At 34.5% G+C, this 16,998-nt stretch overlaps 1 protein-coding gene across 2 annotated transcripts in view; it reads right to left on the reverse strand.

The window, feature by feature from the left end:
* LOC108214010 (L-Ala-D/L-amino acid epimerase) overlaps positions 1-16,998 on the reverse strand; it is a 33,026-nt gene that overhangs the window by 8,584 nt on the left and 7,444 nt on the right. Inside the window, exons 2-3 of one of the 2 annotated variants that reach the window (XM_064089258.1) lie at positions 6,787-7,153; positions 6,531-6,641 (exon numbers count right to left, since the gene is read on the reverse strand). In XM_064089258.1, the coding sequence (XP_063945328.1) occupies positions 6,531-6,641; positions 6,787-7,146 (471 nt within the window). In that variant the 5' untranslated portion in view covers positions 7,147-7,153. The remainder of the gene's footprint in view (positions 1-6,530; positions 6,642-6,786; positions 7,154-16,998) is intronic. The other variant, XM_064089257.1, reaches the window with a different exon arrangement.

Genomic DNA, 16,998 nt, shown 5'->3' on the forward strand with positions numbered 1-16,998 from the left:
GAAAACAGAGTCGACTCTCAAAACGAGAGAGAAAAGAAAACCTTTATCTGTCGAGTACTTTATTGATTCATTGCAGAACGATATATATAGAAAGAGCATATAAGAAAGTGGCCAATAAACTAGGACCACAAACAAAAGATATTACTCTACCTCTAATATGCAATATCTCCTAAATGAAGCATGAAAGTTTATAAGATATTAGCAGAAGAGTGGATATACTGGAGAAACAAGTTTTCTCTTATTACTACTCAACGAGACACTTATATGCTGAAATATATATTAGCTACATTAGAGATAATGCCTATAAATTAGGAACTACTAATTGCATCCTACAAACACTCCACAACGCGAACAACTGCTGGAAACCGTCCACTACTCTATGACACTACAATACTGCTTAATAATATTTTAAAAACAAGTTTAGACTAATTTCCCACAATCTCCCCCCTTAGTCTAAACTTGTCTCATGCAATCCTTCTGGTCCGTATGACTTCTAAACCGAGCCCGTATGGCATAATAATCCGAGCCGTATGGCTAATCAACTGAGCCCGTATGGCTAATAATCTGAGCCCGTATGGCTATTCAACTGAGCCCGTATGGCTAATAATCTGATTATAACAAAGTTGGTTCATCATCCTCGACGACTGCCATGTTTACTTCCTGCCTCTTCTCTCTTTCCCGTCGTGATTTGCTACATTCTGATGCATAGTGACCCAAGGTATTACAGTTGTTGTGAAAGCCCTCAAATCCGGGGGTCTGGATTTGGTGTCACTAAAAGAAAACCAATTTAAAACATGTAATTTTTGAAAGGAAGTAAAAATAAATATTTCAAAAGCTGGATATTTTACGAATATTTTAAATTAAAAATCACTTTGAACCCCTGAAAACAGGATCACATACAGGCTATAGTATCGAAATTAGAAAACAAAACTAATAAATCTTATTACATGTTTCTACAACTAAATCAAATTCAGCCAACTCTAATCTCAAAGACTCAATCCTGGATACTCATCCTGACCATCAGGTTGAAACTTAATCACTTGCGATCCTCGCCTAGCCTTACACTTACGCTTAGCCTAAATAGGCGAACCATCTTTAACATTATCTGAAAGGGTGAGAAGAAATAGCAAGAATGAGCAAAGGAATGCTCAGCAAGTATAATAGTTAAAAACTAAGTTTAGAATAATGATATATAAATGAACTAGAGGTACGGTGCCAGTGGATAAGGTGTGCTGGCGAGCAATATTAAGAAGGTGAGGCATCTGAAGATGTTAGTGTTCAAAATAACAGGTTGAGCAGAAGAGTGCTAGTATAATAATTTAAAGCAGAGTTTAACACAGTTAAATGGGACTAGAAATATACAAACAAAACCATGCTTGAATCTTGAAATCATAATCATTTCAGAAATGCAACTTATTTCAAATCAATCAGATATATTGGACGTTAAATGGGTTATCATAGATGATCAGTCCACTGATAACCTGGACAATGGTTATGCATTGCCCTAAAATAACATGTTCCGAAACTGAAGACTAAGCTAGGTCTCCATATAATGTTGGGCCATTGCCTTACAATGGACCTCTTACGTAAACAAATAGGCTGGGCCGTGGGCCTCTTATGCAAACAAAACAAGATGGGCCGTTACCGAATAACGGACCTCTTACACAACTCCAATTATATCTGAGTTTTTGCTTCCAGGTTCAGATTACATTTTCAAGAAAAGGTTTATTCCATCAGAAGTATGGGGTTGTTTGGTTGGAGAGGAGGTATGGGTTGGATTTAGGAATCGGGTTGAGATGGTATGGGTTTGAGGTATCATTTTTGATATCAGGTGTTTGGTTGAGTGGTGGAATAAATATGATGGAATTATAATATTTATTAGTTATTAGTTGTAATTATTTTATAATATCATTAAATTAATATTTGTATACATTTTTTGAGTCATTAATTTCATTTTGTATTAATAATTTACATAAAATGATATAAACAGTAATGAAATAAAAGAAAAAGAATTTGATTCCAGAAACCCATGTTTCATACCCACCTCCCCCCTTGGGTATGAAAATCTCATACCTTGTGGGTTTGAGGAATGGGGTTGATAAAAGAAAATTTTCAACCAAACACCAGGTATAGGTTTCGAATGAACAAAACCCATACCTCATACCAGAGAAGCCCCAACCAAACGACCCGTATACTTATGACAGATAAGCCTTACAGCCAGAGAAACTAAACCGAGTTATGAAAATCAATTATGAAGATTTTGAAACCATGTGTATCAATTTGGTAAGTCAACCTCTCAAACCAAAATAATACTTAAGTCAAGCATTTGCAATAAGTAAAAGTTTTAAGGAAAGTGCACTTGCTTTTAAATAAAGAAGTTGAATAGGAATACTTGTTGTCAATTGCAAGAGAAAGATAGAAGTACTGGCTTTTAAATACAAGAGGAGAACAGAAGCACTTGCCTTAACTCCGGTGTCTAACTTAGGTTTCTAATAACATTTTATACCGCCATGTCATCCTTTATGCCAGCTTCTGAAAAGATTCTATCTATAGAAAATCTTCGCCCTAATTCAACTTGCAACACCACTTGGCTATTTCTGAATACCGATTTCAATCCTTTCTCGATCAATGACTCGATAAACGCCTCGTTCAATTCTATACGATAGTAAAATAGTATTCCAGTCCTCGGATCAGACGGATTAACCAACTCTGAAAGCATAAAGACCTATATATATCTACCCTTCGCATATACATACCACATAGTCAATTTAACACATAGCATATAGTTGAAAAATTAACTCTTATAACTATTAAAAGTCAATATTGATAAGTTAACAAATAACACCTTTCAATCAACCATGTCGCCTTATTTTTAACTATTTAATATCCTTTAACAAGTAAAACATATATAATTTCTAATGAAAATTCGGCAGCATCTCCTCTATTTATCGGACTATCCACCTGTATTCCCATACTATTTAACAAGTAATCAACTCAATCCGACTCAATAAACCAATCAAATAAAATCAACCATTACTCATTGACAGAATTTAAATAATTCGCAAACTTTGAAATCATATGCTAAATCATAAGTCAATAATTCAACCTTTTTAACAAAATATTTCTCAGAGATCTTTATAAATCTTATACGCAGAGGCCACAAAAATTTCAACCCAACTCATAGATTTAAACTTGCAAAAACAATTCTCTTTGTGACATCAAAACAGAATTTTTCACAAGTTTGCGCTACCTACGTTCAAACAATTTTAATAAATCAAAAATACAAGTTTTTCATTTGAAATTTTTATAAGACCTCCCTAAACTCCCTGAGTAGCTACAAAATAAGTTTTGGCTTAAAAATCAAAGTTTAAGTAATTAAACTCTAGTTTAGAAAGTCGAAAAGCAAAGCAGTTTTGTACTCTGCGCATACCATACGAAAACTATCATATCTCCTAGCTCGCTAATCGAATCGATTCGATTCTTTCGCGCAAATAAAGTAGACTCTGACAAGAACATAAATCTAATAAAATCACGGCTTAGTCATGATGTTAAGCTGTTCGAAATAGGGCTCCAAACAGAGGCAGTGCTGCTGCAAAACTCGACTTCAAGTGAAACAATTTCATATCAACCACACCTTTACTAATTTATTCAATTCAATATAACACACATTACATAACAATCTCTTCCCAACAGATGTCCAAATTTAGAATCCAATTAAACCCCTAATTCATATGAACACATACACACAACCATATACAAGAGTATGATTCGAATCATGCCAATACCACCCAATTTCCTCTTAATCACGTAAATACTAAATTAATCTTTAGAGAAATCAAATCAATACACAATTAACACAACACATATAAACTGATTTATAAGAAGGATGCATTTATACCCACTGATTACAATAGCAAGTAGACGGGAAGTGAATTCGCCGGAAAACGTGAAGAACAGCGGCGGTTGGAGCTCGATTGTGGCTGACCGGAAAAACAGTGGCGGCATGGATAAGAAAACGGCAGCCATTGGTTGCAAAAGCAGAGAAGAACAGAAGATAGAGGGAGCATCGGTGGGGAAGAAGAAACAAAAGGAGATGCAACCGGATTTGGTGGAGAAACGGAGTAGAAAGGCACGGGAAAGGGTGAGAGATTTGGAGCGAGAGGATTGTGAGAACACTGGGGAACGAAAAGAAAGGGAAAAGAAGAAAGCAACGGGACGGATACGTGGTCCTTACACTTTGCCGCGTATCATTTAAATCGCGGACTCACTTGCTTAACTAGTACTCATTTTTTAATTAATTAATTAATTAATAATTTACAGAGATAACTTATAAAAAATAATTAAATAAATTTTCAAATTATTTTTGTATTTTTATAAAAATAAAAATCTATTTAGGAGGATAACAAAGTTTAATAAAATAATATAATACTATCAATAGAAGAAATAAACGCATACAGAGACATAATCGCAAACAGATAATTGAATTAAATCTCGTAACAGATAATTGCACGATCAACAGATATTTCTCCATAACCCCAATGACTAGGAAAATTATTTAAACAAACATTTTTTTGAAAATTATCAAACTAGAATAAAATATTGAATTTTATTTCTCATTTTCCTCGAATATTCATGAATAAAAATAATAAAGTAATTTCTAAAAATCCGGGTCGTCACAGTTGTAGCACCTGATCTTACTCTTGTCACGGAAATAACCACCTCTGGTTCTTTGATTCTGAGATGCCAAGAGAAGTTGTTGTTTGTCTGCGCTCTCAGACTTGCCGTTTAACCTCTCCTCATGAGCATTAAGACGACCCACTAAGTTTTCAACCGTCATAGTTTTCATGTCTCCGAACTGTTCAATATTTGAAGCTATATGAAGAAATTTACGAGGGATTGCACGTAGGATCTTCCTCACATGGCTTGACTCCTCCATCACTTGTCCAAGAACCCGTACGTTGGTTGCTATCATCGATTCTATCTGTCTCCTTCATGGTAAGAGACTCAAACTCTCCCTTTAACGTTGATACCTTAGCCTCCACTCGTTCGGCTCCTACACTCGTCGTTTTAATGGCTTCCCAAGCCTCCTTTGCGGTTTCTTTCACTGCAATAGTCAGCAATACGTCTTCTGGCACGCCTTGATATATAGCTGCAAGAGCTATCTGTACCGGTCCTCTCATCAACAACAATCTTTGGGTCTCCTTCGATCGCAACCCAAACACCATGCGCCTTCATGAAAACCTTCATTTTCAGGGACCATGTTGTATAGTTACTTTTCGTTAGCATTGGATAGCTTAAACCCACAGAGCCTTCTTTTGTCTTGGTTATTTCCATGGTTATGTTTGTGTGTTTGGGTTGATATTTAGGCATACAAAACCTGAACACCAGGCTTTGATACCAAGTGAAGCATGAAAGTTTATAAAATATTAGGAGAAGAGTGAATATACTGGGGAAACTAGTTTTCTCTTATTGCTACTCAACGAGACATTTACATGCTGAAATATATATCAGCTACATCAGAGATCATGCTTATAAACTAGGAACTACTAACTGCATCCTACAAACACTCCACAACGCAAACAACTGCTGGAAACCGTCCACTGCTCTATGACACTACAATACTGCTTAATAATATTTTAAAAACAAGTTTAGACTAATTTCCAACACTAAAACTACTCCCTACTTCCACATCTAGATAAAAGATGCAGCAACTAATTCAATAGTGCACCACCTAACTGATAACAAAACTAAGCAAGATAAAACTTTAAAACAATAAACAAGTTTAGATTGATTTTCCAACAAAGCTCACTGTGTGTGTGGGTACGCAGACAATGTTGCAGAAATTAACAGCTGAATAAAAGGTGGTTGTGCATGAGAAAAGAAGAAAACATGGTAGTTTCTCATGGTCAAAAATAACAGGCTGCAGGTTGTAATAATGTCCTTAAAATAGGGTAGGCTATTAATATGTATAAGCTTAAAAAATGTGAGGTATGCGGTGATGGAGGAATGTAAACTTAAAGCCTATAAATAAGGCTATCCATCTTAGTAGAGAACAGCAGTAGAGTGAATAAGATAGCATATAGAAAAGGAGCTGGAGCTCAAAAGGAAAGGCTGTAGCCTAAGTACTGCATGTGTGTGTCACAGAGAACTACACTGAGAAAAAACTACAACAGCAGTTGTGAGTGAGAATTAGAAGAGCTGAAGCTCTTGAGAGAGAAAAAGAAGGCTGAAGCCGTGTGTAACAAAATTATAAGTATTATAACTGCCTGTTACATTAGTATACAAGTTGTGTTTACATCTTATATTATCAAAGTTTTGGTATAACGCCCATACATGTTTTCAACAAATATTCTATGAAGACCTTGGTATGATTATAACATATAATTTGGCCTATAGTTAATAAAACAAGGTCCTCAACAGATTATAGCTAGGAAGATGTGTTCAGCCACACCAGAGCATAAGTTAGTCTGAGAAGAGAGGACTAGTAATTATAAATATATAAAGAACATTCCAGAGGAAAAGAACCCAACCGTTACGGCTGTAGTTACTGTGTTGGAAACTCCACCGAACAGTCTCCACAAAGGTGTGCCAATGCTGTGTGCAACTGCATCAATCAGAGCCATCTCAACCCCTGCCCTAGCCTTTAATTGCAAAGGAAACAATTTTATAATAAGAGCAAAATCCTAAGACTGACATCGAAAGTGAATTGATTTAGACAATGACCAAGGTTTGAAAATATTATTTACTTATACCGATATATAAATGAACCTCGACCATACAACTTACCGCGGCAAATTCAAAACCATGAAGAATCCCAGCAATCTCGCCCACCAATAAGCCCAAGGTCATAGCAGGACTCGTGTTCAGAAACTCACATGCCTCTGCCACCTTTTCCATTGCCAGGGCGGGATCCTCGGCAGTTAAAGGACGAAGAATAGGAGCCTCACCCCACCCAACACACCCATTACTCAATTCAATCCTTACAGCCACACTCTGAACTTTTTCATACGTTGATGTTGCAGTAGTAGTAGGCTGAATCAAGGACACATTCAATTCCCTTCGCTCCGCCCTTTTTACATTAACTGTGAATGTGTCCATTAATTTTTTCAACCCAGCGAAGCTTGTATCGGTCACAAGGATTTCCATCGCTTTACTACCAGAGAACAAGAAGCAACCAGAACAAGAAGCAACCAGTAATTAGCAATATATTTGTTCTTCTATAGTATCTCTCATGTACTATAATGGGTATAATATGTCTATTCAATTAAGATTTTAAAAAATTCTTTTTTATTTATCAAATCCGAGTATATTCAAGTTGGATTTTGAAAACGTATCAGATTCCTCGGGTATTCAATTAGACTTTTAAATTAAACTACAAAATATTGTGATATTCGATAAGGATTTTGAATTATGCGGTATTCAATTGAGATTGTTTAAAATCGGCTAAAACTTGTCGTATTTAAATGCTCATGGTTTTTTTGGACTTCATAAAATGATCGATTTTATGAGATTGTTGAGTGTATTTTTAAGATTTTGAAATCCCATCAAAATTCATGAGATTTGGAAGTGCTTAAATCTTAAAGAATTTATATCGACTCTATGATATTTTATCAAGAAAATCATCATAAAATCAAAATTAGAAACAATTCATTAAACTTCATTGATTAAATACAATTTAGTTAAATACACCTCCTAAAATTTGATTTGTTTTCATCACATTTTTTTTTGTCATTCCCAAATTACCCCTTTATCTATTTTTTTTAGAATCATTAAACAATATATTTTTCTTAGTTATAACCTATTCTACTTCAAAATAATCATATAACTCTTTTTTAACTCTAACTATAACGTATTTTACTCCTATACAGGCACGAAAAAGATAAACAATATTTTTTCTTAGTTATAACGTATTCTACTTGAAAACAAACATAAATCATTACATAAATCTTCTTGATTTTAACTTTAACGTATTTTACTCTTACACAAACACAAATCATGTAAAAAAAATTAGCTCTAGCGTTATCTATTTTAAAATATATGATATAAGAAACTATTATAAAAATAAAATTTGTAAGAAAAAATATAATCAAACTGTTCATATGAAATCGGAGTATATTCAAGTTGGATTTCGTATATGTATCAAAATCCTCGGATATTCAATTAGGATCTTAAATATTGCTATAAAATATTATGGTATTCAATTAGGATTTTAAGTTATGCTTAATTATCCGTTGATATTCAATTGGGATTGTTTAAAATCTGTTAAAACCCGTCTTATTCAAACGGTGATGAATTTTTTTGAACTTCATAAAATGATGAATTTTGTGAGATTGTTGAGTGTATTTTAAGATTTTTGAAATCCCGTCAAAATTCATGAAATTTTGAAACATTGTACTTAAATCCTAAAGAATTCAAATCAACTCTGCGACATTTTATCAAGAAAATCCGCACCCCTAGTGATTCTAAGATTCTGTTTTAAGGAATGGTTCTAAATTGAGCGCATCGATCAATTATAATTACAAATCTATTATTTACATTTAAATTTAACTCAAATTATAATTTATTATTTGCGTTAGAATTTCATTAGTTTAATATAATATAGATGAAAATGTGCATTGCACCCGTTAGTAATGCTATATAATTAGATGAATGGAGATCATACTAAAGATAACATAAATAGAAATAATTCTCCACAATTCATGTGAAACATGAGATCTAATATATATCGGCAAAGAAATATTATGTATATATATTACTGTATGCTGCTAAAACCAACTCTACCACTGTGTCTAAAATTCACCATATTAAGTTGTCTTGTTAAATATCCAACCATAATTACACTACAAAAAAACAGGACAAAACCGACCGGATAAAACCGACCGCCAAAAAAAAGCGTCGATTTAAAACCGACCGGACTAAATCGGTCGGTTACGTCGCAGAGCGACGTCGTTTTGCCTTGCTGGCAAGGCCAGGCATTTTATAACCGACCGGGACAACAGTGGTCGGGTTTACGGCTGACGTGTACAATGCTTAACCGACCACAGCATCGGTCGGTTATGTGTTTTTAAAGAATTTAATTGATTTTTAAATAAACTATGAGTTTAAACGACGACGTGTGATCGCGAAAACGAAAACCGACCGCCAGCGGTCGGTTTTATCCTTATATATTCATATAATTTTTTTTATTTATGTGGAAAATGGATAACATAAACTCGTCAGGGAAGGGGTTACGACGCCGTTTTTGTATAAATATCATAACCGACCGGCACCGGTCGGTTTTAACTCGTAATTTTGATTAATATGATTCTCCCCCACCAGTCTATCTTTCTTTTTCCCCAACTTATTTTCTTCCTCTTCTCTTCCCAAAAATCTCTCTCTACTCCCCTCTCTCTGTGTCTCTGCCAACTAATCTCTATGCACATGAAGAATATGGATTTTAAACTCCGTTCGGTCTCGATTGGATTTTGGATATCAATCTCAATTAGGGTTCAATCTCAATTGAAAGGTATATCGATCTCTCCCTCAGTTTCTCTTTAGCATTTTGTGTATGTATATATATATGTGTTTTTGTATGTATGTATATATATGTTTCTTTATGTATATGATTTTGAATTTGAGTTTGATTTTGAATTTGAGTTTGATTTTGATTTTGATTTTTAGTTTCTCTTTAATTGTGAATGTTCTTTGAATTCGATTTTTAGTCGAGTTTGTAAGCATGAATGCATGATAATGAAGAAGGAGTCCGTTTTTGAAGCAAAATATATAATCATTTCATTCATATTCATAATTTATAAGAACACCCATAAACATATATATTTATAAATACTTAAATAAAATTCATAATAAAACACTTGAAAACAACTGTAACAACTTCAAATCCCCGAAGGGCCCGCCTTGCCTTTGCCTTTGCCCGCCTTGTCCTCCTTGTCCTCGTCCTTCTTTTGTTGCTTCAACTTCGCGGTCATCATCCCCGCGAAGCGAATCAACCACTCTTGCTTGCGTAGCGCTGCCCGCCTTTCTTCCTCTAACCGCTCCTGTTCGAGATAGTGATCCATTTGCATGAACATGATTGGGATTCTATAATCCCAATCCATTTCCACCCAAATGTCATCGGGGATGTCGAGAATGCCATAGGAGACTCCATCGATTGTGACGGTGTTGTTGTTGTAGTTGATTGTGACTGCCATTGTAATTTTGATTGTGATTGTAGTAGTTGTAGTTAATTTGTGGTAGATTAGAGCCCTTTTTATAGCACAAGTGTTAAGCAACTAAAAAGTCTCTACATTGAATTGTATTAGTGTTACAATCCCAAGAGTCACCCTTCCATTACCTTGTATTGAATTCTATGAGTTACACTCCCAATATTCATACCCCTTGATTGCTTAGGAATTTGATAGGATTTTGAAATTTAAATATTATTAAGATTAATTTTATTTGATTTTGGACTTTGAATTTGATTTACTCATCTATTTTATTTGATTTTGAGTTTGATTTGATTTTGATATATTTTTTTGAGTTTGATTTTATAAAGCGTGTGAGTTTAATTTGTTGTTCGCATAAATTTTAATTTGAAATATTTTGAAGATTAAACAATTTTTTAGGGAGTTATCAATGACGGGACTGGTTTTTATCAGACGACTTGTGAATAAATGGTTGCGTTTGTTATGAGTTTTCTGATATAAAACCAGTTCCGTCAAATTATTTTTTTTAAAAATTTAAGCGACAAAACCGACCGACTAAAGTCATAACCGACCGAGGTTACCATTGCCGTAACTCAGTAAACCGACCGATTGGGTCATAACCGACCGTTTATAGCATAATCAAGTGCAGAAAACCGACCGATATGGTGGTCGGTTTTGTTCTTATTAGTTTTATTTATCGATTTATTTGGCTAAGTCTTGAGAATGCTCTACGGCACCGAAGAACGACGTCGTTTGCATACTATAAAACCGACCGACCTCGGTCGGTTTTGATTATTTTATTTTTAATATTTCTTGATTTATTTTGGCTAAGTGCTAAGACGACGTCGTTTGTGCAAAATAAAACCGACCGAATTGGTGGTCGCTTTTGGGCGGTCGGTTTAATATGGTCGGTTTTAAATGCTGGGAAAGTAGCGTTCTGCTCGTTAACCGACCAGAAACGGACGTTCGTTTTATTTTGCAACATAACCGACCACCCGGTGGTCGGTTTTGACCCCCATTGTATATTTTATTATTTAAAAAACGGCGGGTAGGTGCGTTTTAGCAGTGATACGACATCGTTTTGTTTAAATAGACATAACCGACCGTTTATTTTTGATAGTCGGTCGGTTTTGTGTGAGCTAAAAAGTTAAAAACTACTCTCCACTTTCATTATACAACAAAGCTTGGAAATTATCAAATATCAAAAGAAGAAGAAGGAGAAGAAGAAAAAGAAGGAGAAGAAGAAAAAGAAGAACAAGAAAGGAAGGAATCAATTATCAAAAACAAAGTAAGCTACTCTTCTTAATTATGATCACATTGTGATTTTTATTTATTTTGTTGAGAATAATTTGTATGAATGTTGTTTATATAAATTTCTTGGATAATTTGTAATGTGTATATGTTTTATGTTATGTTAATACATACGTGCGTGGTGTGTATATATATTTATGTAGATGACAAATCTTGATCGAAGTTGGATTAGTAACCGGTTGCAACGAGATAAAATTACTCTTAATTTAGAATATAGGGAAGGTGTAGAGGAATTTTTGAATTTTGCAAGCTTGAAAATGGAGGGAGGTATGATGAAATGTCCTTGCAAGCTTTGTAAAAATTTGAATTGGTTAGGGGTAGATGATGTTCGGTTTCATTTGATATCCGAGGGTATGATGGAGAGTTATACGGTATGGACTTCGCACGGAGAGGTTTCGCAAAAAAATAAAAAGCGAAAATCATGTGAAACGCGAGAATGTCGTAGGGTAGTAGATGATCATGTTGATATCAACTCCATGTTACATGATTTTGCCGGTTCGAATCATGAATTTTATGATACCACGGGTACTACTAATGTTGAAGAAGCTCCTAATGATAGTGCTAAAGAATTTTATAAGGCGATTGTTGAAAATGGTGCTCCTATTTATCCCGGTTGCACAAAATTTACAAGATTAAGTTTTACCGCAAAATTGTTGGAGTTCAAAAATGCGTCTAATTGTAGTGACAAAGCCTTCAACAGTTTGATTAAGATCATTATGGACGTGTTACCAAAAAAGCACACATTACCCGAGTCTTATTATGAGATGAAAAAGGTTATGAAAAGTTTAAGGGTGGAATATGAAAAAATTGATGTGTGCGAGAATGATTGTATGCTATTTTATGGAGATGACAAAGATAAAATTGTGTGTGATATATGTAGTTGTAATCGATATTTGGATAAATCAAGGAAAAATGGTAAGAAAATTCCGAGAAAGATTTTAAGACATTTTCCTTTGATTCCCCGACTGCAACGCTTATATATGTCGGCACATACATCCAACCACATGAGGTATTACAAAAATCGAGAGGTCAATGAAAAAGAAATTTCTCACCCTGCGGATGGAGACGAATGGAAGAATTTTGACCTCCGATATCCATCATTTGCTCAAGAAATTCGTAATGTAAGACTTGGTTTTGCGACCGATGGTTTCAACCCGTTTGGGAATACGGGTAACAAAACATATAGTGTATGGCCCGTGGTAATTGTTGTGTATAATCTTCCGCCGTCCATGTGTATGAAGAGACCGTATATGTTTTTGACGGATATTATACCGGGTCCGGAGAGTATTGGGAAAAATATTAATATATATCTTAGACCTCTCATTGATGAATTGAAGACATTATGGTATACCGGAGTGCAAACATATGACCAATCTCTAAAACAAAATTTTACCATGAGAGCGGCTCTTATGTGGACAATCAGTGATTTTCCTGCCATGAGTATGGTAAGTGGTTGGTCGGGGAAAGGAAAGCTTGCATGTCCAGTGTGTTTGGGAAGTGTGCAGGGGTTTCAGTTAAAACATTCTGGGAAATGTTCTTTTCATGGCACTAACCGAATTTTTCTTGAACCTAATGATCCATTGCGTAAGAAGAGTAGCTTGTTTGACCATTCGGAAAAAAGGTTGTGGCGTGGACGCTTATCCGGGGAGGAAGTTAAAACTTGGATTGATAGCATAGACTTTCCACCACCCGGAAAGACTAACAAAAAGAAAAGAAGTGATGGATATGGGGTTGAGCATCATTGGACTCATGCCCCGATGTTCTATGATCTCCCTTATTGGTCTTCACATAGTTTGCGACATTCCATTGATATCATGCATACCGAAAAAAATGTGTTTGAGAACATATTTTTTACCATTGTTGGGGGCAAGAAGTCAAAAGATCACCACAAGGCAAGGTCGGATTGCAAACACTTCGGTGTGTTGCCTCATTTGTGGATTGATGAAAATGGCAAAAAACCAAAAGCTCCGTACTCTCTTAGTAGAAAACAACTCAAACTTCTATGTCAGTGGATTGAGTCGTTGAAACTTCCAGACGGTTATGTCTCAAATATATCTCGTTGTTGCAATGCTAAGGAGTGTAAGTTTTTTGGATTTAAATCGCATGATTGTCATATTTTCCTTCAAAAATTGTTGCCTCTATCAATTCGCGAGCTTCTACCGGGACCAATTGTGGATGCCTTGACAATGATTTCCAATTTTTTTCAAGAATTATGTTCATCTGTGATTACGAGATCCGACTTGGATCTAATGACGAAATCGGTTATTAGAGCTTTGTGTTTATTGGAAACAATTTTTCCTCAGACTTGGTTTGATTCGATGGAGCATTTGGTAATACATTTAGCAGAAGAAATTAGACTAGCGGGACCCGCTTATTGGCATTGGATGTATCCAATTGAACGGTTATTAGGGAAATTTAAACAAAAGGTTGGTAATAAAGCGCGAGTCGAGGGTTCAATTGCCGAACGTTATATGGAAGAGGAGATTCTTAATTTTTGTTCCTTCTACTTTGCCACGGACTCAATTCATAATAAAATACGTCGCAATGAAGCTCGTTTTGATGGTGATGGCTCCGAAAAATTAGAAGTTTTTGAATATCCAATTGAATGTCTTGGTAAAGAGGGAAGTCGTTATTTGACCGATAAAGAGCGAAAGTTAGCAGAAGAATATGTACTTCTAAACTCTCCAGAAATTCAACCTTATCTAAGGTATCATTTATAATTTTTTAGGTTTATTTAAATTTATTTAAATTCATTTTAATTTATTATAATTTATTGATAATTTATTTTAATTTATTTATTATAATTTATTTCAGGCGGTTTACAGATCGTGTTATGAGTCAACGTCCGGAGACAACACCTCAACAATTAGATTGTTACATAAAGACCCGATTTAAAGATTGGTTATTGAAAAAGGTATATATTGTTTTTTCAATTTCTTTTGAAATTTGAATATATTTCATCAATATAATTTTAATATTTTTAGGTTGGACGAAATGATGTAAACCGACCTCTTCTTCAATATTTGTTTGAGGGACCGGCTATGCGGGTAATGACATTTGAGACTTGTAAAGTCAATGGATACAAATTTTGTACGAGAACATCTTCCGGTTCCGGTGTCATTGTTAAGGGCACTTCACATGATAACAATAGTGATTATTATGGACAATTGGAGGAAATTGTCAAGCTTATTTATCGAGGAGGAAATTATGTATATTTATTCAAATGTATATGGTTTGATAGTGTCGGAAATGGTGTTGTGATTGATAAAAATAGGGTCGTGACCGTGGATATTACTTCAAGATTGAAGTCGGATGAGATTTTTATTTTGGCTAGTCAAGCTTCCCAGGTTTACTATGCTCCCAGTGTATTGAATCCACATGGCAAATATTTTACGGTCGTCAAGTCTAAAAGTCGTCCGATAAGCGAATCTATCAAAATATCAAATGATATTGAAGAAGCTTATCAAGAAGATAGATCAAATGCTACTAGTGCATTCTCTATATTTGTTGATTTTGCACAATATGGTTCCTTACCGTTCGTTCGACATGAAGAAGATGAACAAGAAGAAGAAGACAAAGATGAAGAAGAGGATGATGATGAAGAAGAAGAAGAAGAAGAAGAAGAAGAAGAAGAAGAAGAAGAAGACAAAGATGAAGAAGAGGATGATTATGATGATGGATTTGATGAAATTGATTAATATAATTGAATATTTTATGATGTTGTTGAATTATTGATTATTAATTTGTTAGTTTCATGAAATTATTGATTATTGATTTGTTAGTTTGTTGGATGGTTGTTGGTTTTGTCGCAGGTAAAGGCAGAGAAAGGAAACAACAAAACCTTGTTTTTTTTGTTAAAATACGCAGAAAACCGACCGACTAGTCACATAACCGACCGCTTTTACCATTCAATACGCAGAAAACCGACCGAACTGCTATATAACCGACCACGGTTACCATTCGGTAAAGCAGAAAACCGACCGATTGCAAATATAACCGACCACGGTTACCATTCGGTAAAGCAGAAAACCGACCGATTGCAAATATAACCGACCGACTTTCCCTATATATTTTTAAAAAATCCGGTTCGCCTAATTTTCACGTTACGAAGTCACACATGTTAATTATAAACTTGACTAAGATGTTTTAAATTTTTAGACAATTCAAAAAACATTTTTATATGTACGGATCCCCTAAACAGAAGACTAATCATATACCAGAAGTCTTATTTTGAATTACCTCGTTCACTCTTAATTATTCAAAAATTAGATGTTTTATTATTTAAACGATCCAACCGTACGGATGTTAATAAAATAATCTCATCAACGTTGAGACAAAATTTCAGATGATTTCGATGAATCGAAATACACCTTTATAACCTTTTTATTGTGAAAATATACATAAATAAAATTTTAAATTAAGAAAATATTTTTAAAAAACCCGGTTCGACTAAATTTCACGTTACGAAGTCACACATGTTAATTATAAACTTGACTAAGATGTTTTAATTTTTTAGACCTTTTAAAAAATATTCTTATATGTATGGATCCCCTAAACAGAAGACTAATCATATACCAGAAGTCTTATTTTGAATTATCTCGTTCACTCTTAATTATTCAAAAATTGATGTTTTATTATTTAAACGATCCAACCGTACGGATGTTAATAAAATAATCTCATCAACGTCGACACAAAAATTCAGATGATTTCGATGAATCGAAATACACTTTTATAACGTTTTTATAATAATACTTTATATAAACAAAATATTAAATTAATAAAATATTTTCCCAAAAACACAAAACCGACCGACTATACAGTAAAACCGACCGACCTTGAAAAATTACGCGGAAAATGAATTTTTTCGTGAAAAATTAAAACACCCGCGCGACAGAAACGACGTCGTTTGATGGTACTGCACAGATTTCCAGGTCAAAACCGACCGGATTGCCGGTCGGTTTTGGTGCGTCAGTATATAAACAAAAAAAAGCCCCCCTTTCCTCTTTTATTCTCACACGAACGACAGTACTCTGCACCCCTTTCCTCTCCAAACTCTTTCAAACTCCAAACTCGAATCAAACCCTCTCCTAACTCTTTCAAGGCAAGAATCAAGTGCAATGGCGGCAAGAATCAAGAATCGGAAACCCTCTCCAAAATCCTCTTCAATGGTAGAATCCGAAACCCTCTCCTAACTTTTAATTTGTGTTAGTATAGAGCTTAAATTTGTGTTAGTATAGAGCTCTATTGAACTTCAATTTGTTTGATTTGTTTAGTTTTCAAGCTTTTATATGTATGCATTGTATGTATATAAAATTTGTATATGTTAGTTTGGAAATATACATGCAAGTTCTTGTCGTCGGTTATGTCATGAGAATGAAAACAATAGGTTTTAGTTTGTGTATGTTAGTTTTGGTTTGTATATGTTTTAGTTTTAGTTTGTATATGTTAGTTTTAGTTTGTATATGACCGTTTTGGTTTGTATATGTTAATTTGTATATGTTAGTTT

The sequence above is a fragment of the Daucus carota genome, chromosome 3, assembly GCF_001625215.2.
Source record: "Daucus carota subsp. sativus chromosome 3, DH1 v3.0, whole genome shotgun sequence".
In the NCBI taxonomy this organism is placed as follows: domain Eukaryota; kingdom Viridiplantae; phylum Streptophyta; class Magnoliopsida; order Apiales; family Apiaceae; genus Daucus; species Daucus carota.